At 36.6% G+C, this 23,257-nt stretch overlaps 1 protein-coding gene across 1 annotated transcript in view; it reads left to right on the forward strand.

The window, feature by feature from the left end:
* PRDM6 (PR/SET domain 6) overlaps positions 1–22,095 on the forward strand; it is a 74,753-nt gene extending 52,658 nt beyond the window's left edge. Inside the window, exons 5-8 of the mRNA XM_042787876.1 lie at positions 847–971; positions 4,149–4,491; positions 14,040–14,216; positions 21,278–22,095. Of these exons, the coding sequence (XP_042643810.1) occupies positions 847–971; positions 4,149–4,491; positions 14,040–14,216; positions 21,278–21,392 (760 nt within the window). The 3' untranslated portion in view covers positions 21,393–22,095. The remainder of the gene's footprint in view (positions 1–846; positions 972–4,148; positions 4,492–14,039; positions 14,217–21,277) is intronic.
* The last annotated feature ends 1,162 nt before the right edge of the window (positions 22,096–23,257 follow it).

Genomic DNA, 23,257 nt, shown 5'->3' on the forward strand with positions numbered 1-23,257 from the left:
AAGTATCACTCTGAAGCCATTTCGATCAGTGCAAGATCAGGATAAGGCTTTTTTTTTTTATGCTAGACACTCCAGGTTTTTTCCTTTTTACCCCCTCAACTCCCAGTTCAGTTATCTAGGAATATCCACAGTCCTTTCCCACAAAACATTGTGATAAGATATCACATTAATTGTAACACTAATGTATACTTACTGAAGGATCATCGATGTTACCCTCATGTTCCATACAGGGGAACATTTTATGGTTGTATGTTCAGATTAACCCCATTTTTTTATTTCCCTAAGCCAAAGTCTATTCTCCTCAGCAATCCAGGATCTCTCTTTTTGGTGGTGTATTACTGTAATGAAAGCTCACATTATGCTACTACAAATCTTTTTCTAAAAGAATTTATTCAAATTAAAGAACTGTTGTCTATTTACCCCTAAAATATATTAACTTTAGCTTAGATGACAAATGAAAAGCTGTTTAAATGACTGAACTTACTGAACTGTGTGAACCATGCTGATGATTGCACTGTGTGAAGAAAACGTAGCATTTCTAAAATCCCTTCAAAAGGCATGCTGCAGGAAAATATCTGTCTTTTCATAAAATCTTGATGCTTGTAAAATCTTAGTGCTTAAGGTATGTTAGGTATAAAGTGCCCGTAAACTCTTTGTTACTCTGTGCTACTGGAAAAAAGTCCTTCCTTAATAGTAGATTTAGTTTTAAAATAATCAGTAAGTTATTCATGTAGTTATCTGCAGAAATGCTTCCAAAACAAAGGATTTCTACTGTAATACTGTGTATGATAAAAGGAGAATGTTTTATTCCTAAATTAGGCATTTTTTTCTTTTTCTCTTGATTAGGTCAAATATATTCTACCGGGCTTGTATAGATATCCCCAGGGGTACTGAACTGTTGGTGTGGTACAATGACAGCTACACATCTTTCTTTGGAATTCCTCTCCAGTGCATTGCACAAGATGAAAATTGTAAGTTCTTCCTTGCATTTCTACCTGTGTAAACCAGAATTCCTGCCTCATAACTAATCAGCTATATTTCTAGATTATTTTAAGACATATTCAGTGAAAATGTTTATATGCTTAAGGTAAGCTTGATATGTACAAAACAAAAGCCTGAAGCTGATACACTTAAGCTATGTGAAATCATGGTATGGCTCCCTAAGTAAATGGAGGTGTTTGGAAGTGTGCAGGTACGTGCAACTAAACAGCACATTTCCCACCATGGCAGCCCCACATAGCTAGGTAGCATGTAGAATCACTCTTATAAGTGATTCATTCCTAGTCTATTCTTAACCAATTTGCTTGGCTCTCTCTATTGTTATCAGACCTATCACAAGACACTGTCTTGCCAAACCAGTAATATATTGCAGGTCCACAAGGCCTCTGTTAGTGATTCTTCATTCTATTACCACTGAGTATGCTGAGAAAAGCTTTGTCTGACTGATTGTAGAGATAAGATCCTTGTGGTCAAAAGGTAAAAGCCAGCTCCTCTAAATACAAACTGAGTGTAAGTAGCCTGAAATGACAATGAACCTCCATTCCATCCTGGCCATCCCCATTTCCATCCGTTCTTTCACCTCTTTTCAATATTTTATTTTTAGTTTGTTAGGAATTGTCACAAAATTAAGAACGTGATTTGTAACAAAAGACCCAGTGCAATCTAGTGCTGGATACCCTTGTCTGTAATGAGAATGGGTGATCCAAGCATGCCTTTCAGTTTCACTGTTTGTATGTGGAACTTGATTAGAGCTTGCATCAAAATGCTCTCTTCCATTTTGACAGCTATGTATATCTACATGGTGGAAGAAACCAATAATGGATGCCTGATTGACTTTGGTCTAAAGTAACCCTGAGGCTGCCCACACTTAATCAATTATATATGATGTATTTTTTTGGTGAAGTACTTGGATACTTACATAGCAATGCTAGGATGAACTTGTGTCTTGTAGTAACTTAAATACTAAACCATGCAGCAATAAAACAGCAAGATAGCAAGGATTAAACTGTCAAAAATAAACATCCTTTTTCATCTTAAGTTTTCAAATCTGTTGGGCTTGAGAAAAGTTTAAAAGAAATTTAATTACTGGCAGTAATGTTTGCTGATAAAACTCATGCTCCACAGTATATAATATAGAAATATTATTTTTTCTTTCATGAGCTGAAGCTTACAAAACCTTTATTTGAAAAAGCAAAGCATTATGGCTAAAATCTCTAAATAATGTCACTTGCTATTTTGCTGTGAGAGAAACCACAGTTTCATCCACAGAGAGACTGACATGAGTAGATGAAATTCACCTCTGACCATGAAGCCATCTGCAGGCTGGTGTATGACTTAAGTGCTTTTTAAGTCCTCAGAGTAGACCTCCTGCTTATCTTATGCACATGGGTATTTTCACCCACTACAAACTCTGCCTGTGTTCCTTAGGTCTTTAATATCCTGATCTTATTGCTTCTGTGGACTTTTACGTATACAATCAAAAAAAAAAAAAAAAAAATTAAAAAGTGATCTGTTTCTTGTGTGGGAATGTTGGGGCAAAATATAAGTATACAAATTGCTTCCTGTATGGAAGAGACATAGAAGATGTATTATATGTCTGAAAACTTGTGATAGACAGCCCCATGGATATAACTCTACTTAGAAATCAGGCCCTCAGATACTCCAGAAAAGAATAGCCTAAGAAGGACCTCAACTTCAGTAAATTAAATAGCATGTAATATTATAACATTGGAGTTATTATGATGGAAGATATTAGAACACAACTCTGTGAAATAACTCTCATTATTTAAGGTATTATCAACACATTAGTTTGTATTACATATTTACTGTATAATAAATATTTTAAATTTTGTGTATAAGTATTTTTACTGTATATTAAATAATGTTGGATGCTTCCAGCTTCTCATATATTCTCAAATATTCTCATATTTTCTCTTAAAAATCTGTCATCATTTTTTACCTGAACAGAGTTGCCGTTTCTAATCACCTGTTTAGTAAGTGCTATGTACCTACATGTGGATATGTACATATAAACACTTTGTGACAGTAACTAAATATGTGAACTTACATAGACATAGACACGTGCATACAACATATTTGATTTAAAAATCCCCATTAAAATATTACCTCATGAAGTTGAGTGTGACAAAATTAGAAAGCATGAGAAGGTACTGGCCCCAGGTGGCCTAGATTATGCTTCTTTTTGCAGTGGTACAATCTTTCACTAGCTGACCCCATTTTTCAATAGGATCCTTGCTTCATTCACTGCATGATCTAGATGGTATTCAAGGAGTGAGACAGTTGTTCAACTTTCTTCTATACATTTGACCTTCTACCTTCTTTATCATGCAATGTTCAAATTCAGCACTAAATCATTTGTTTGTGAGAAGAGCGTTATTTCATTTCTTGCTGAAATATCTGAGTGCCTCATAAGCCATTGTTAATTGATGATCATAAGATCTTCATAGGACCAGAGACAATTTTTGTTCCTATTTTGTAGGTGGGAAATGGATGCACAAAGATATCTCTGCCAATAGTTTGTGTCGTCTTGTGTTGATCCAACCACTATTAGCCTTAATCATATGAGTCATGGTGAAGTCACTGGCTTTGTACTGTATTGGCTGTGTGACTATCTATAAGATGTAATAGTATAATATCCTTACTGGATGTCATTAAAAATGATAAGAGAACTACTGCTGCAGTAGATATTTAAATCTTGTTGTATCTCAAGGAGTGTCCAAGCAAGGATTTTTTTCCCCATGCTCTCAAAATTCAAGCTTGTCTGTGATATAGCAATTGGATGTGTTGACTGCAACATGCAGAATCAGGGTATCACAAGTGCAGCAGCATTTTCTTTCAGATGACAATCCCACTGTGCAATAAATGTATATCACAGTCAGACTTTTCTGGGTCCTTTTAGTCTCAAACACCCCTTTACATGAGTTTTCATTTCAGTGTCACAGAATCAGCATCATCCATTCAGATCACTGTCTCATTCAAGCCCATTTTTTTGTGCATTGTTAAAATCAAGTTGCTTAATTCTAGTGTCAAGAAAACGGATATTGGTATTTTTTTGGTGTCTCCCAACACTGTATTAGTTTTAAAAAGGCATAAAAAGGGTCTTATTTACTTTTCTTGTTTTCTCCCAGTGAATGTCCCTTCGACTGTAATGGAGGCCATGTCCAGACAAGACACCCTACAGCCATTTAATAAAAGTAGCAAACTATCCCCTGCCACTCCACAACGATCCGTAGTATTTCCACAGACTCCGTGTAGCAGAAATTTTTCTCTCCTGGATAAGTCTGGGTCCATCGAGTCAGGATTTAACCAGATCAGTGTCAAAAATCAACGAGTTCTTGCAAGCCCAACTTCAACAAGCCAACTAAATTCTGAGTTCAGTGACTGGCATCTTTGGAAATGTGGGCAATGCTTTAAGACTTTCACCCAGCGGATCCTCTTACAGATGCATGTGTGTACGCAGAACCCTGACAGGTAAAGCCCAGGCTCTCTTTATTTCTGTATCTACTGATAGCCAGATCCACTGCTTTCTTCTTTTATCAAACTGTTATCATTTCCAAAACCAAACCATTATTAGGAGGAGTCTGTACAACATAATTCATCTGCAGCTGTGTGAAGTAAGCCGATAAAAACCATTGCTTGACTTCACTATTTGTAAAAACATTTGGTGCCTAAATGTGCAGATAAAAGGAAATAGCTAAGGATATAATCTTGTTTTCAGAATGGTTTGGTACATCTGATGGAGGCAACAAAATAGAAGGAAAATTTATGAATATCATAGGTGGAAAAATGAGGTCAAGATAATTAAAAGTCTCTCTGTCTTCCAAAGATAATCTAACTTGCTGCTCAGTGGCTGTCACAGTCATTTCAGGGTTCACCTATAGTGTGCAATGTGTATGAACTTAATTAAGTACTAAGAGGTAATGAATTGGAATTTTTTGCTTAGTACTATTTTTCTTCAGAGCATGCAAACCCATAAATCGTGCAAAGCTGTCAAAAGGAAATACCTACTCCACTAGTGATGTGGAGGAAAACAGATGCCACTTATTCAATAAACTAATATCCACACAGAAGAAAAATGTTGACTAGATACCTCAGAGTCAAAGTTGGTTTGAAAGTTTGTCAATATAGAATTTTATGGCCGTGAACTGAGGATGAAATTTAGCTGAACAAGTGAATTAAAATTTCAGGTACTCTGACCAGTGGCACAGTAAATATAATGGAACCATTATTTATGAATCAAAGCTGGTTTATTTGACAATTTTGATAGCTGGCAGGACAAAAGACAAAAATCAAATTAATTCAATAAAAAAGGCTGCCAATGTTTTGTCTCTTCTTCAGCCATGTGAAGAAAGTTTGAGCAGAACAGCTGAATCCCTGGAAGGGTGTTCCAGAACCAGCATTTAATTGTGAATTATATTTAACCAAAACACTACCAAAAAATAGTCAACAGTCAGTCTGTGCATGTGTTTGTATGCATGTCTATGTCTCTCTGTGTACGTGGTTATCTACGTGTACACATATGCTTGTGTGATTCTGTGGATGTGGAGATACTGGAGCATAAATCCAGTTTTCCAGGAAAAAATGTCAAGCACGGAAGGGACAAACTATTCCACACAAAACTTCATAGAATTTAAACAGTTTACAGTATCATGAATACAAACAAGTCCTTTCAACATTTTCTGAATTTAATGTTGGCCTTAACAGAAACAAATGCCATGTTAAGGAAGCTGTAGGACACAACTGCCAATTTAAATGTCACAATGTAGAACATAGGTCCTGAAATGTCCGGTCTTCTAAATTTCATGGACTCTTATGTTTCCAGTATTAAAGCATCCTAAGCATACTGTAAAGCATAAAATGGTGCATCAGGAAGTCTAGAAAAAATATGTTGTGAGGCTCCCCCACATACATTTTGAAAGATTCATCCAGCCAGGCCTGACACCTCTTTTCCTTCATTTGAACCTGTGTCTTCCTTTATGAAGAACCAAGCTGCAGACAGTAGCTAATGTAAGAAAAGTGTCCCCTAAGGGGCTGTTCTGCACTCTAGGGGATAGTTTCATATTAATTTGGCCAGAGAGAGAAGATGGGGATAAGTCTATGCTACAATTAGGTCTGTCATCTTGGAGGTGAGAGATTTGATTTTTGATTTCTTATTTATTTTCTCCTAAATATATTGTGTCAAATTTTGCCTGAATCACAGGCTGAATTTTGAGTCTTCCCTCTTAGAAGTGAATACCTTCATTAGCAGGTTACTGATGCATGACGTCTTACTGTTTTTTCTCTCTCGTGCCTACCTAATTTGTCCATGCAGAACAGCTTCAACAAGAAAGTGTAGAGCATTTTTAGCTCAGAATACCCTACAGCATAACTGGAAAATTATGTAGATCAGAAGACAAGTTAGCTCCCCCAGGAGCAAAGAGAGCAAAGGGTGATTAAAGAAAGAACTCTGCAGATTTTGGGAGGATTGGGGTTGAGAGGAGGTAAGTAAAGACTCTGAGTTGTAAGTGTTGAATCCCAGAAGTTTTCAGGAAGATTCGAAACATAATAGCTAACGCCTTTTTCTCAATATTGATACTGGCTAATTTAGCTGATTTCCTCTTTAGCTTGTTGAGTTTTGTGGATCCTGTTCTTATGAAACTTCTCTCTCTTAAAATGCTCTTAGAGAGTATAAAACCTAAATGACATTGCAATATACACTTCATACCAATCTGTTGTATAAAAAGTAGATACTGCAGTGCTCTGCTCTGACACCTGTGTTCCCTCTGTATTGAAGAATGGCTTACATCTCTATGTTTGCATTAAATAAATTGTGCAGACTCCTTGTGGAGACCAGTTTTGTAATGCCTTTTTTGTTCCTGTGAGGTGTGCCATCAACATAACTGCTGTAAAAGCATTTCCCCATAAGTTTTCTTTAGAGCATTATGTGGGACGTCAGTCACATGAATCTGTTTAAACTCACTGCAATTCATTCACAGTTTGAAATTACCAGAATAATAATTACTGCAGATCGTATGTGACCTAGGATCTGTGTTCTCATATCCCTGGTTGGAAACATTACATGTTGAGTTTACATCACAAGCAGCTTTTTGTCTTTTAGCAGGTACCAGTAAATCAGCTATTTAGTGATACAGTGATTGGAAAAGAGTTCTCTTTGGTTTCCTAAACATATTGCATTTCTCCAGATGAAAAATTCCTGTAGTGCTATACAAAATTTCCTGGAGAAAAGAAAATAGGGTATGATTTGTGAAAGAATACCTGCTTGCCAGCTTGAAGTACTGGGTACAACTCTCTGGTTTGTATATTCTCAACTATATCTGCAGCACTGCTCCAGCTGATAAACAGCTCCCCATTTATTGTCAGCAATTTGTGAGCACACCAGCTACTGTATCTTTGATGTGACTGAAACAACAAGGCCTGGCTTCTCTAGGAAATGACTTAGACTATCTGTTCTGGCTTAGTATTTGTTTTCAACAATGCTGATTACCTACAGCATGAGGTGAAGGGAAAACATCTTTGAATCTATACAGGAGTCAAAATCATGGACTGAAATTTGAGAAAAGCAGACTACTCGGGGCTTGAGAAATTCAGAAAAATAAATTACTTTAAAGTCACTTAGGTTCAGAAAATATCTGAATTACAACAAACATTTTAAAAAGCTCACAATACACTTAATCCCATTACGCAGTAAGAAAGAAATGGTCCTACTTAACAGGCAGATGATTTAATAAATAAAAATAATTTAAAAAAAATGATTAATCCAGAATAGGGAGAATTATTAAAATAATCTACTGTGTTTGTTATTTTAGATTCAGATTCAGATTAAGATTTCAATTTAAATGAACTGTTAATTATTTACTGGTTTACTTAGAATTTACTTCTCCCTTTCTACCCAGCATTTTTCACTTTGTTATATTTTGTAGGGCTTCTCTTCAAACTTAATGGTAATTGGGGTTGGAGAGGATGTGGGAGGTGAAGATTTAAATCCATCAGGATTTGATTTCTGTGACTTTCTGGTCCTTTGGGACTTGCCCTGATGGAAGTAGTTTGAGCAACTATTTCTTGAAGCAGGGCTCAGAAATTTATTTTGTCTTCTGTTTTCTGTTTTTGTTTTTTTGGGGATTGTCTTGTTTTGTTTTTTTCTTCCCCTTGATGCAGAAGTTCCCAACATTCCTATCTGGGGGGACTCCAGAAAGGGGTAACTAAAAGCCTTTGATCAGAATGACTAATATTTAGAACAATATTAGTATTTTCTTTTTTTAACACCAATCACTTTTCTGATAATAATGCAGGCTCTTTTCATGACATCTTTCTTCTTTCTCACTATGATCACCAGACTCAGGATGTATTAGTGTTGAGGGTAGTCAGATGGCTGCAGTTCTTAAAAGCTGTCTGTGGCACATTTTCATATAAAATATGTATATCTGTATGATGTATATTCTCACTGATTGCCATGTATTTAAGCTGATAATTTGAGGGAAAACCCACTCTATATCTCTGGCTGATAGACTGTGGATCTTGTCTGGCTCTTGCAATTCTTGTTTACTCAAAAGATATGGTTGTACTCATGTTTTGCTGTAGCATCTCAATATTAAATTATGAGGTTTTCTTAAAAAACAGGAGCTTGGAGTTTGAAGTTGACAATTTAATAGATCCTCTTCTCTAAGATTATGGTTCAGCCCATTTTGTATTAATCTTTATAGGTTCTGTGTCTTCATCCTTGATGTTCTCCCCAAGTCCACTAATTAATTTAAACATCTCCCAAAACAGACCTAAAAAAAGTAAATGTTGTAGGTGAATAGTTGTCTATTTCTGTTTATAGAGTGGCTATGGAATATTGTTCAATTAAAGTAAACAGCATGTTGAATTTAATGCTTGTTCTTGCACAATCTTTTCACAAAGGTTTGCAGCCTCCCAGTACTCATAGTTAATACCAACAAAGGGTGTACCAAGCAGCACCTCTCCTGACAGCTTCAGAAGTTTGAAAATGCTTCACCTGTGCTAGCTTTCCACTCTGGTTAGTTTCTCCAGAAACATTTGTAGGAGATGATCCCAGAACTCCCAGTGGGTCCAGCTCTGCCATCCCTGCTGCTGCGTGGTGCCTGGTGTGCTCGGGGCAGTAGCCGTGCTGCTGAAGGGGAACACGGAGGCAGGAGGGGATGTAGAGACCAGAGGTAGTGAATGTAACTCACCCGTGGCCTCGTTGATGCTAGGGATGCTTCTGTGTGCAAGCCAGTTGTATCCTTAGGTGTCACTTTGTTCTCCAACCCCCTAGTACAACTTGCTAGAAGAAGGCATCCCTCCAAAATACCTTTCTGTAAGGATAACTGTGGCTTAACTCCTCTGACTGCAGCTGTGCTCTTAACGCTGTATGTTGTATGAAGGCCTGGCCCTGAAAGCTCATGCTGGCCCCATTTCAATGTGCCCTGCTTTCATTTTTTTTTCAGAGGCTGTGGTGTGACAGCCTTCTCCCTATCATGTTGCGAAACCCACACTTTGAGACCCTGACATCAATCAAATTGGTTTTTTACTTCTTCTTAGTCCTCAATGAGAAGAAAAGCATTTTCAACCCATGTCAGTCTCTTTTTTTTTTTTTTTTTTTTTTCAATTGGTGCTTTTCTAGGTTTTTCTAAGAGTAAAAGATTACAGCAACGTGTTATTTTGTCTCCCTGATCTGACAGTGTTTAAATGATAGAGTTACAGGTATTTAGGAACTCAACCATTACAAGCAAATCCTTTTCTAAGGATTGCTCTGGGATGCCACATGCCCCTTGAAAGCAGCAAATTCACTTCTGAAGAGGCCTTATTAGAAACTTTTTCATCATAAAGGAAAGAATTTTAAAATTCAGTGGAAAATAATTGTAAGATTTTTCAGGATTCTAATAATTCAGACCATGAATTATTTATGATGTAGAAAATAAGTTTATATTTGCTGGATGTCCTTAGGAGTCAGGACTTGGAACATATATTGTTCTTGCAGAGGAATAGTACAAGATAAATAATTAAAGGCTATGTCACTTTTGTTACATGAAAATCTAAACCAAATCAATCCAAATGTATAGTTGTCTGTCAGCAGTTATTCCAGGTGCAAAGATATGGACTTTTCTATGGTTATCCGTTAACATGCTTTGTGTATGGTAAGGGTTCCCCATCCGCTGCATAAATCATGAACTTTGGTGAGTTTCAGTAATCGTTACAATGCAACATGGGTTTTGTACTGGTCCTATACATGATGTAGTTCACCCAGAAAAAATCAGGCACAAAAGTGAGAAAATTGTAACACATGAGAAAACATCAGCAAACATCAAAATCGTTCATGAGATTGTCTAAATTAGGGAGCAAAAAGTATTCTTGACTGCTTTCATTTTGAAAATGTAACTTGAAAAACTTGGAAAAGCTCAAAATCTAAATAACTACAAAACCTAAAACTATTACATTACAGTTACTCCTTCCTCAATTTCACTTTAAATGACCTGTGTTCCTATAATGGGCCATCATATAGTCAGTGACTGTAAGACTAGGGTCTCTAGAAAAAGCTGTTGGACTCCACATATTAGTAAATCTATATAGCTGATTGATGGTATATGGGGATAATGACAACAGTGTAATTTTTCTAACAGTAGAATTTGCTTCTAGGTAAGTAAATTTCCTTTCTTTAAGCTCAGACAGGAAGACAGAGAACTAGAAAAATATCTAGCTAGGTGTTTAATGAAAAACGTTAGAATTGCTTTTGATGGCTGTCAGCACATCATTCTCATTTGCACATTGCTATATATCAGTTTAGCTGTTCTTAAATGTATTTTAAAAATACTATCTGAGAAGATTTTGATCAGGCTTAATTTACATCTGGAAGGGCCTTCAAGATTCTTTGTGGAAAATGCAATGATGAAGACATTCAAAACTATGTTGTTTCTGGTACATGATAGCTGGAGAACAAATTTTTATAGAAAAGAACATTTCTTCAGAGAGTCAGCATGTACTTTGAGGTCCTGGTACACCTGTTTCATCAAACTGATTATTTTCAAGCTTGCAAATCTTCCTGTACATCTGCAAAGGAATAGTTTTGTTATGTAGGCATTTATGAAGTGACTGACATCCAATTTGTTGGAACATTAATTTTCTGGAGTATCAACACACATCTGGGCTGTGACACAGCTATGTTTATATTCACATGGATACCCTGAAGCTCAAGAAGGTACAATATTTTCTCAGTTATTCCAGTGGAAATTAGTTCTTCTGGGCTGGGACTGTGTTCAGTTTAGCAGCACATCTTTGTAAACACAGCCTATGAAGACCACTGTTTTTGTCACTGTGTCCCTGTTTCTTCTGTCTACAAACAACTGCTATAAAGAGGTCACCATCTTAATTCATTGTCCCAGTGCAGACCAAAGTGATGGCAGAAGACATAACGGCTACATCAAAGACAGGCCTGCTCTGCCTGTGTTAATGTACTCACTGAACCGAGCATTACTCATGTTCAGTCCTTCTGCACCACTTTCATTTTTTTTCAAAACAGCATATTGATTTTTTCTGCCAAGAAAAATTTCTAAGCACAGTAAAATGGTTACCAGGGAACAAAATGATAACTTTTATACTTATTGAATGACTTTTTTTGCTCTTGGAAAAAATAGTAATATCCAAAAGTTCTCAAAATTTGGCATATTTGAATCTGCAGTTGTGTAAATTGGATACAGCACTGTTAAGTTGTTATAGTATTTCAATGCATTTATAGGCTTTCTTTTTTAAAATTGGTTTTGTTTAATGTGTGCAATGTATCTAGCTTGAAAAAAATACTTATTTTGCCCATTTTAGTATTAATCAGAATCACCTGTGTATAAACTGGAGAAATACATTCACTGCAGAAAGGAGGGTAACTTCTTTAATAGTTGTTCTCCCAAGATATAGATGAATGGAAAAAATACAGTCAAAGTGATCTAACAGTAGGTGATTTTTTACAGGGCTCTTTTTCTTGAGCATCAGCCAGTGAAATGTATTCTGAGTACATACATTAATATCATTTGTAAACAAGAAATTTGTTTTGAGTCAGTGTAGGGGGTAAAAACATTTTGCTTGGAATCACAATATTCAGTTATAACTGATTTGGAATTTTGACTATTTACAGACAAGTTACAGTGTGACTTTTCACTGTATGAAATTAATCACATTGAGTGTTAAAAAAATAAAAGATTAATTGGTTTTATGTAGTGTTGTATCATTTATTGTGGTAGCTGTTAAAAATAGATAACCAGAGGCTAATAGATGTTAATGGTCCCTTTCACTATTAAAAAAAATCAATGTTTCTTGGATACAGAATATCTTAATGTGTTCTTTTTGCTTAGAAGTGTTTGATTTGAAAATACCCAAGCAAATAAGTCTGCATTCACACATCTTTGTATTACCAACACTTGAATTTTCATGTTGAGCTTGATAAATATTTTCTGTGCAAATTAACTGTGCACTTCAAGAAAGGAGAAGACTGTCCATGCTATGACTTATCTTGCAATAAAAGAAACATATATTCAGCATTTTTTTTTCTTAAAATATTATTTTACATATATTAATATTTTTTTTTAAGGGCCACATCATCTAGATTAAATAACCTTCCCACAGCTTTTATATATTTCTTTCAAACTTGTTGGAGAGCAGTTAGATTTTCAAATGTAGGTAATTAAAATTGTAAGCTATTGAGTTACTGACCAATACTGAGCTATTAATCAAGCTAAAAAATTCTACAATCAGGGTTCAGTGCTCTGAAGCACTGTAAAATAATAGTATTTGTGTTCAGTGATGCAAGTAGCCACAATTAAGCAGTTCACTTGACAAATGAGATAGTTCACTTTATTTTGCACTTAATTGAATTGTACATGCTTGGTCACCATTGTCTCCTTCCCTTTAGTTTTGGTTTCTAGCTATTTAAACATACACATTTATTACAGAGAGAGCAATTATGTTGGTGTTGGCCATTGGCTCTAGAAATGCAGACAGCAAGAGCTGTGCCTTAAACTGTTGTGCAGAGTAAAAATCATTAATAACCCTCCAGAAAAATTCTTTATTTTCTTTAAAAAGTCTGATGAGCATGTAGGACTCTGCCACTAAATTAAATCAAATGTGAAAAGGAAAAAAGCCCTATAGGATGTTGATATTAAATCACTTTTGCCAAACAGAAATATATAGACTTTATTTCTTCACATTTTATTTTGGTCAGCAATGATATTTGCATTTCAGCAGTCCTGTCTTACCTTGCTGTCTTGTATCCTTTTCTTTCTGTATTTGCAGTCTGTTCATTATGATTCTGAATTTGTAACATATCAGTCAGTTTTGTTTGTTTGTTATGTTTGTTTTTAACAAAATGTGGTGTTGAAAACCTAAGTTCTGGGTTTCGTTTCAAGATCACAAAAAAGGGCATTTTCAGTCTGGATGGGAGAAATGTGCTAATGAAATGCAAATATTTTCAATAGCAGTAAGCAAATAGGTAATTGTAACATGGTGGCTATTTTTTTCCAATGTCTCTCACTGAAAAAGGTGAACTCAAAAAGCCTAGATTCCTCCAAAGCAGTATGAAAAATTTAATTTCTAACAGTCACGGAATCCACCTAAGATATAGATATACCAATCAGACATGCTTCTGTAGGTAAGACTGCAGCTGGCACTAACAGACAGAGGATTTCATGAGTCTCTTATCTCTGATGTGTGAGGAGTTTTTTGTGACTAAGGGGTACCACATTGGGTTTGCGAGAAATAAGTCAGGTCTGTGGTGCGTAGTGCTGGCTCACTAGCTTGCTGAATTATGTTTTGTGGAGTATGATGCCCACAGACTCTCAGTCAATTCCTGCACAAGCATTTCACATTTGCTAAAGTGATCATGAAGTTTTGGGTATGTGTCTCCCATGAAAGCCCCAGAGAGGTGCACCTACAGTTCTCTTTGGAAATTACTGGGAAGGCCAGATGTTCCTCCCCATATGGTTTCCTGCTCACATCAATAGAAAGCACTGATGGCATGGCGTTTCTCTTTCCCATTGCAGGCCCTACCAGTGTGGTCACTGCTCCCAGTCTTTCTCCCAACCTTCAGAGCTGAGGAACCACGTAGTTACGCACTCCAGTGACAGGCCTTTCAAGTGTGGCTACTGCGGTCGTGCCTTTGCTGGTGCCACAACACTCAACAATCACATCCGGACACACACTGGGGAAAAACCCTTCAAGTAAGTACTTGAAGCCAGTAGCCTTCACCTGCCGAGGTTAGAGAGGGAAATGCACTGATGCTGTTCACTAGCATCACCCCTCCATACCAGCACACGGCAGAGGTTCCCTTGAAAACCATGGGCAGACGACCAGATAAAACTGTTAGTGGGGTGGCTAAAATCAGAATTAAACCAGGCTTGGGTTTGGGTGCCTTGCAAGCCCTGAGCAATTTTCTGTCTTCTGATGAGAACTGGATTGTTTTAATTAAATGACAAGCTGCTGCCAGGGAATCATAGCTGAAAATACACTGCAGAGCAGGGCAGACTATGCTGCAAGAACATTAATATGATTCTTTGATGTCTGTATGCTGAAGTAGATGGAGATTCATATAAAAGCTAATTTGGATCTAGTTAAATATGGGGAAGAAATATGCATCTTTTTAAAGTTTGCATAGAAAATACACCTTGGGTTTATGGCATAAGTTTGGTCAGATCATAATAATAATTTCATGGTGTTCAGCTGTCCAAGATATAAGAAAAAAATAAAAGTCATCTTGTCAAGATGATGATTTTTAATTAAACAGACTCTGCTTATTTCTGCAGTTTCTGCTTACTGAAATTAAAGCCAAGCACAGATCTGAGTCTCCGAAATTTTCCTTCTGTTTACATCCAGCCATACCACGGCTGATCCATTTGGATTTTACCTTCTGTTGTGCAAGACTCTGTCTACCTAACAGGAGGTGTTCTCCAAGACAGAATACAAATTTTCCGTATTTGTGTCTGTGTCTTTGCTGAGCTTACAGGCACAAATGTTATAGATATTGTACCTGAAACAATCCCATTTTGGAAGAAAATAATGTATTGATATAGATGTATAATGTATTGATATCACTTCTTTTGGAAGCTACCTGATGTTTCTAGGAGGGATGGAAGTAACCGTAGAAGAAGGTGTGTGTCTCTCCCAGTTCTCCAAGGAATGTCTGTCCTCCATCTACTTTCTCCATTTGTCTTTCTTTTCTACTTCTGTCATACTGTGATCTCGGTCTGGTTAATGTAAGAGAGCTCAGCCATGGGGCCTGTCAGAACCCCTCATAACAAGCTTGGTAGAGATACCAGTAGAGATGCTTTGCCTCCATATATGGTTGAAAGGAATCATGGCTTCCATATGTGTCTCTGCTGGGGGCAAGGGGACAGAGCCAGAAACCAAATACTGCATATCCAGTACAGAAGAGCTTGCATACCAGAAATCACAGCGAGGAAAGTGCTGTAGGTGGCAAAACATGGAAACTTAGAGCATCTAAACATAACTCTTCTAGAGCTAGTCTGTTGAATGCTCAGAGCCCATAGGAAGTCAGCCAAAAATACTGTGAACAATCAGATTGATTTTATCTAGTTGCTGTGTAAATAGATTTTAGTAATTAATGGAAGAGGTTTCCAGGTCAAAATGGAAAATAGATTTCTTTTAACGTTAAGGTGTTACTTATGTGTAACCTTGTTGACTCCACTTAATTTTTTTCCTTAACATCCTGTTTTTGTCATGTTTCCAATAGATCTGCTATTTTGCCCCATTTAGAGTCATTATTTTTCCCCTTTGGTTTAGTAATTTTTTTCCCCTTTTCCAAAATGGTCTTGACTACAGCACAGTTCTATTTGTGAAAGGGCTTAATGTATGTACTACAATTAACCAGTGGTCTGGGATTTGTTTGTTTGTTTGTTTGTTTTGCCCTGCTTATGCTGAAGTATTTAAGTATTCCAGGATGTATTCACCCATTCTTAAAGCTGGAGGGCAGAACAACAAGATGTGTGGATGTTTTGTACTGCTTCTTTATGATATATGGTATAATTTCATTCTTGTAAGATATTTATTTAGTTTCTTCCTTAAACTTAAGAAACAGTAGTACCGATTTCTCTCTGGAAGATACGTTGAAATATTTGCAGTAAGCCAATGAATAATTTCACGTGAAGCTAAAACTGGAGCTGCAGATCTTCCCATCCCTGCTAGTCAGATAAGGGAACACATACGCCCTGATCCTGCAAGCTGTTCAGAAGGGAAGATTTGCCTCCCATGCAGGACTGCTTGCATTTGAGAGAGGAGGGGCAGAAAACTTAAGACAGAAATTGATCCACCCTCTCTGCTGGAGGACAAAGAGATAGCTGCAGCTCATCTTGATGTCTCATCACCATTTAGGTCCTCCTTTGAAAAGGAGGGGTCCCAGACCCGGTATTAAGTAAGTTTAGGAAAAAAACCTCAACAAATTCTAGTAAACAAGAACCATAAATGGGACAAACAAGATTTCTGTCTCTTGATCATGCAATTTAGGTTTTAAATATTTGTTTACAAAGGGATTTTGAGTATATGCTTACCAAAAAAAGTGCAGAATGGAAAAGTCCATTGAAATAGGGGTTTTGTACCTCAAAAAAGACTGTATTTGTGGTAATGTACATACTTCTGTTCAATCATATTTTTATTATTAGCAAGAACAACCATGCATGGATAGTGGTAACTTACTTAAATTCTAGTTAAGTTGTTTTTAAAATAACAGGCATATTATTAAAGGTACTACTAAGTTCAATTTCACAGGTGAAAATGGGCAGTCAACTGGACAGTTAACTTGCATCTACTGTGAATGCAATCTCACTATTTCTAATGCAGTAAGGCAATTATGTTTTAAGTGGTATTTGAACAAATTACAGTGTGCATGGTGTAAGCAGACAATGACAAACACTAACTGTATGTTTGTATGCATATTATTTTCAGAAGGTGGTTTTAAAAATGGTGAACAGAGGGTGACAGTATTTTAAAATATTTCATATTAATTGTTTTTTAAGTGGAAGTCTGTGATTGGTTAAAAAGCTTCTTCTGTGAGAAGGCACTTTCTGTGTAGGTCCTAGGTAACTTTGGATGTATGGTGGAAGACTTCTATTTGCTTTTCGTTACAGATAGCAATGCTAAGTGAGGTTATCTGTAGTCAAAGCTTTAGCTGCATTGCCTGGACTGCAGGTCCAGTTAGAAGGGATTTCTTTTCATGTCATCACAAGCTATCAAGTCAGCCTCAACACTGTAAAGTTTTTGTGTATTCTTATCTTACTGAAGTCTCCACTATGGCTGCTAGTCTGGGAGCAAAGCTCTTAAGTAAATTAGAAGGTAGGAGAAAAAAGAAAATTATTGGCCATCCTTGTTTTCTTAAATTTTTACCCCCCAGTTTCTTCCATTTCAGCAAAATTAAAGGATAGTTAAGGGAATTGCCTGCAGAATCAGAGTTACACAAACACCTAATATTCAGGAGTTAATAAAAAACAATTAGAGGAAAGGTTCTTTCATACTGGGATAACCCAAGTGTTTTTCATTGTTTCTTACTGAAACGTAAAACTGAGGATCATTCGTTTCAGGTTGAATATAGATTTACTTGCAGTGACATACCATGTTTGTCCTGTTTTTTGAATTTTTTTTTTAAACCCTTTCAAATGAGTTTAAAATTTAATGTTATGTGTATTTCTTGAATGAAATCTTTAAATATTTATTTTGAAAATATCAAATGAAGATTTTTTTTTCCTAAAACAGTCTGTCCACATTTTCTTCACCCAAAGCCTTTCACAAAGGTTGACATAAACTTGGGAATTAAACCAAACCTGTCTATAATCCTCAATGTCAATTTTTTGAAAGCACTATGAAGCAAACAAGACCAGTGACAATGAGGGCTATCTCACCAAACTCAGAAAACCTGGTGCCTTAGAAATATCCATGTTGTTTGTGAATTTAAGAACCATTTTTTTACTACCCTTGCCCAAGAAAATCATATAGGAAAATCTTGTGGTAGGATAAAGTCTTGTGTTTGATGAGGTTAAATGTTGGAGTACAGGATTGCTCCTTACAATTAAACTGAAGGCACATACACACACTGTAAAGAAAGATAATATGGACCTAATTTTCACTGATGACATCTAATTGTGTGAGGACTTTTAAACTGCTTCCTTGGATCTACATTTTGTCAGGGTCAGTTTAAACTACCCTTAAATGTCATCAGATATCTTAAGTGGAAATTAAATAGTCTCTCAGTTAATAGGCATCATTATTGCCAATACTTATATCTACACTTGAGGTTTAACCAAAAGTCTGATGTACGTCTAATAGCCAGGCTTGGGCTCAGTCCCATGGTTACTTTGTGAGTGGTCATATGAGAGGTGGACTCTCTTTCCTTTCTGATTTTTTTGGCTACTATTCAACCTTCCAACACAACATTAAACATGTATGGCTTGTGGTATAGAAACATGCACACAAAAGTATACACACGCATGATCACCAGTCTCATAGACACAGGTCATTGCAGTGGCTATTCTGCTATGACAGGCTGGGAAACGGTGGTTGACAGAGGGAAGAAGAACATCATGATTCAAAAGAAAAAATATTTCTGCTTTTCCTCCCATTCTTACCTACCATGAGATAGTCATGATGACTGCTGTGACACTGTTACCTTCTCCTTCCCTATCAATTTTTACCTGGCAACAACTCTGGACTACATTCAACAGATTCGTCAGGGACATAATGTGGGTCTGTAAGCCTGTAAGCCAGGTACTTATATATCCAAAACTGTAGTCCTGAAAACATCATCCACACCCTTTGCAAGTGCCTAGAAAATTCTAGGCACCTTGGGTACTATCTGAAAGTTACCCTCGTACGTGAGAAATCCAGGAGAATTAGATGCCTTGCCAAAGGCTTTATTCCGACTTTTGCCCAAGGCCTGTATAGCTCAGGCAGCACAGCCTGACTAGCAGCAGCACTTGGCACCCAAATCCCATCTGTCTAAAGGGTAGATGCTTGTAGCAAGACATCTTTTCTGGTCTTTCTTTAGCATCCCTCTTTCTTGTGTTCTGTATGAAAGTGTCCCAGAACAGCCTGTAGCTGAGAAGTTAGAGCATTCTCATGGCAGAAGCTTGTGTCTAAAGGACAGGAACTTGCATTTTAAAGAAATACAGTGAGCCTTGCTCTGTGCTTTCAAGAGCAATAGAAGGTCCTGAATGAATGTAGAGTCCAGCTCTAGCCTTCCAGACAAGCTTCAGAAAGGGTAAGGAGCTTCGTGGCTACCACTTTTAATGAGTAACTCTGTCTTTTGACCACTTTATAGTCTTTCTCTAATTCACATATGGCTCGTAGGCATCTTGATAGAGTAGATTTCATTTATTTGGCCAGCCACGTACAAGTCGGGTGTTGCCATACCTGATTTTGTAGGTTATTTTGAAACTGTACCACTTACAGCTTGGTTAGGCAAGGATCCAAGCCTCCTATTACTCAGCAAGCAAAGCACTCGTCTTTGTAGACATCAAAATAGCAAAACTATCAAGTTCAAGTAGATGGCAATATCTCATATAGACTAAGTTAACCCCCCAGCCTTAAAATTGATTCTAATGCCTATGTGATATATATATATATATATGTATATAAAAATAATACAATAATTTGCAAGTTTGTCAGGCAATGAAAGGTAGTATATTTTGACACACTAATCCAGTAACTAATCAGTTTTCTAATAAACAATCAGCAGTACACTAATGTGTCATCAGCACTTCAGGAGCTCTGGAGAGTGGATGATCTGCACATGGACGTTAATGAATACCCCAAAAATCATTAAGTAATCAATACTTCTGAGTTATTTTCATTGAGCTGATAGGTCTGATACATTAAAGCTGACATTTTACATTTGTCAAGATCACAGTGCAGTTTTTAACAGTGGAACAGGCTGCTAAAAATATTCCACGAAAGACAATCAAAGAAACACAACTTAAAAGTGTTGACATTTTAGATTGGTACAGTATCTTGGATGAATGACTCTGTAATGTCTATGCTGTATGTTCCTGAAGAAGAACTTTCTTACTAAAAATTACTAATGTGAAGAACATTCCACAATTATGCATATGTGTAAATATCTTTCATGTCTCTCTTTTTTTTCTTTTTCTTTTCCTTTTTTTTTTTTTTGTTTTGTAAGAAGCTAGATCAGTGACAGTTCACTTTCATTCACATCAGTAAAGAGAGAAAGATGAATATGAATTAACTGAGCCCTTTGTTTTCTTCATTTCTCCTTTGAAGGTGAAGAATTCATTGTAACGATGCTTTTATGATAATCTTCTTTGAAGATAAAACATCACACAGAACCATTAAATCAAAGGTGGTTTTTGGAGCAAGCGCCATACAAGAAGAATCTGCTGTGTCCGTATTTGTGACTCATCAAACACCCCTATCTAGTGTTCAGAATGCAAATTAAGAGGGCAGTATTTGGGAGATTAAATAAAATGGAATCTCTTTCAGAGAAGGGACAGGGGATTCATTCCAAGCTAGCAATAACCCTCATCCTATTCCCTCCAAAATTCAATGGCTTTGTTCATTTGCTCACATGTGATTTTTGTTGCAGATTATGGTTCTCTAAAGAGAGGACAGGGTAAAAAGAGAGGACATAAAATACAGTGAAGCAAACACTGGTGACTGTTATGAGTTCTTGCTCAATCCTCACATTTCTTAAATAGTGTGGATGTTTTCAGACAATTAAGTAACCACTAACTCTATGTGCCTATTTAAAATGAGCCCCACTGCATAGTCAGATCAGACAAACAAAGAGTTTTGTCTTGTTCTAGCACTGAACGATTATTGCTTTGTGATTTCTCTTCCTCCAATAGGCAATTGTGGATTTTAAATTAGCAGAAGGTGAAATTCTATTTGTCATCAATTTCTCCTAGGGGTTACAGACCAGAAAACTGCAGACAAGCTTCTTCTTTGATGGCTCACTCCTAAAAATCTCTTTTTGTTCTTTATCTATTTGAACTGACAGTGATCAGAGCTACAGCAGGACAGGCCTCTCTGGAGAAATCACCTTCCCCCTGTCTATTGACAGATTCCTCTGTTCTGAATCAGACAGGCCTTGTCCCATCATAGGCATCAAGGCCTTGGAAGTAGCCACCAATTAAACCTCTTGAGCCAGTAAAATCTGAAGCCACTTTTGAGTGTCTGTTCTGATTAAGCAGGATGAGACAAAGCCCATCACCCCCCCCCAGAGCAGCTCCCTGGTCTCAATTTTCTCTCTTGCCTTCACCAGGTGCGAGAGGTGTGAGAGGAGCTTCACACAAGCCACCCAGCTGAGTCGACACCAGAGGATGCCCAATGAGTGCAAGCCAATAACAGAGAGCACAGAATCAATTGAAGTGGATTAACTGATTGACTGGTTGGAATTAAACTGCAAGGAAAGTCATGATTAAATGTCACGGACACTTAAGCAAAACCAAAGATTTCCTCTGAGCAACTTTCAATCAGTCCCGGAAAACCAAAAGCAGTAATAAAATAAGTAAGATGTTAAGAGATATTGATCCTGGCGTGGAAGTGAGACCAGGAAAGAGATTATTTATTTATGACTAGGGATGAGTCTTATTTCAGTTGACAAGTTACTTGGGACTGTTAACATTTCAAGTCCTGCCGTGTATTGCTTTAATTCTAAAAGCCTTTATAATTGTTATTTAATACCAAAGTGAGGAATCTCAAGGGTTCTTCTGCCCATAGTTATGACTGAGAATGCACATGGACTTGTTTATTGTTGCACCTTTTTTTGTAGCATGACTCAAAGGACCCAGATGTAATCCGTACATTTGGCTGAGCTGGGCTAAGTTGATCTTGACATGGCTATAATAGAGATTGCTGTGTGGGATGCGAAGTGATCAAGAGCTATATCTGGGTCAGTGTCAGCCTCCTCAGACCAAAGGGCATTTCATTTCCATAGTCTCATGCCTCACACTGTGTGCACTTTTTCATGCAAGTAGTTTCATTCAACAACATTGTGTTGGCATAGATATTCTGGGGAAATAAAAAAAAAGGAAAAAAAAAAAAAAGGAAAAAAAAAAAAGAATGTTGTATATCTGCAAATATACATTATATTAAGAAGCCAGTAGGAAAACTATGTTAAACTGATAGAGCTCTCAAATTCAGTCTAATAGCTATGAAAGACAGAGGCAGTAGAAAGTATTTTAAATGTTTAAGATTCCAGTCTACATATAAATTGTATAATAAGTAGCAAAAAACCAACATGATGTTTTTTGTTTGGGTGATTGATTTAATGGCTTGCTGATTTCTAGGAAAACTGATCAGAAATCCAAGCTGTAGTCCATTGATATTTTTACTCTGTTGGTTTGGATGAAACTGAAAATGCTACTGTATTAGATGAAACTTTCAACATACTTGGGCTAAGCTTCAAAACAAAAGCTGAATCTGAACTCAGACACTTTGTAAATGGCTTGGAGGCTTCATAGTACTCACTTCATGGAAAATTGCCTGGTATGGTCATAAATGAAAGGAAGCCAAAGTATTCCCAACATCAATGTAAAAAGATCAGATGTCATTTCATTGGTTCAATTTAATAATTTCCATATTGGCTTTTTTCAAGCTTTTTTCCTTGATGTATTTCAGATTTCATGATTTTGTCTAATCAAAGAATGGTTTTCACTTTTTGAGACCAGCAGTGTTTGTTTGTATATTGATTGTCTCAATGCTAGACCTGTAGTTTGATAAAAATGTATTAAAAAAAAAAAAAAAAGAAAAAAAAAAAAGAAAAAAAAAAAAGAAAACAAACCACACCAACAAGCAAGAAGCAAAACCTAACGAGTTCTGAGGTCATGCTATATCATAAGGTAAAACTGCAAAATAAATTTGTGGAGATTATGGGGATTAAAACAGATTAATTCAGTTTTGTACCAAAACTGAAGTACTGGGTGGCTCATAAGGGCTCAGTTGATTATATTAAATATTTTAAAAACATTTATGGGGATGATTTTAAATATGTAGAGAATTAAGTATCCAGATCTGTAAAGGGCTAGACAGAATCAGCTACAAATTTAATAACAGATTCAGACCATTTTTGAACTCTGCAAAGAGCTCAAGCAGAAAAAGAGCATGCAGTAAAATTCAAATACATTTAAAAGGAACTTAAAAGCTAAGATATCCTTACTTCAGGATGTTCATTTATTATATTGCAGAAACTATACTGCAGAATCTGGAGTTTCCAAAGCTTTGCAGGGAATTACTTCAGGAG

This window comes from Tyto alba, unplaced genomic scaffold, assembly GCF_018691265.1.
Source record: "Tyto alba isolate M040663 unplaced genomic scaffold, T.alba_DEE_v4.0 Super-Scaffold_13, whole genome shotgun sequence".
Classification (NCBI taxonomy): Eukaryota; Metazoa; Chordata; class Aves; order Strigiformes; family Tytonidae; genus Tyto; species Tyto alba.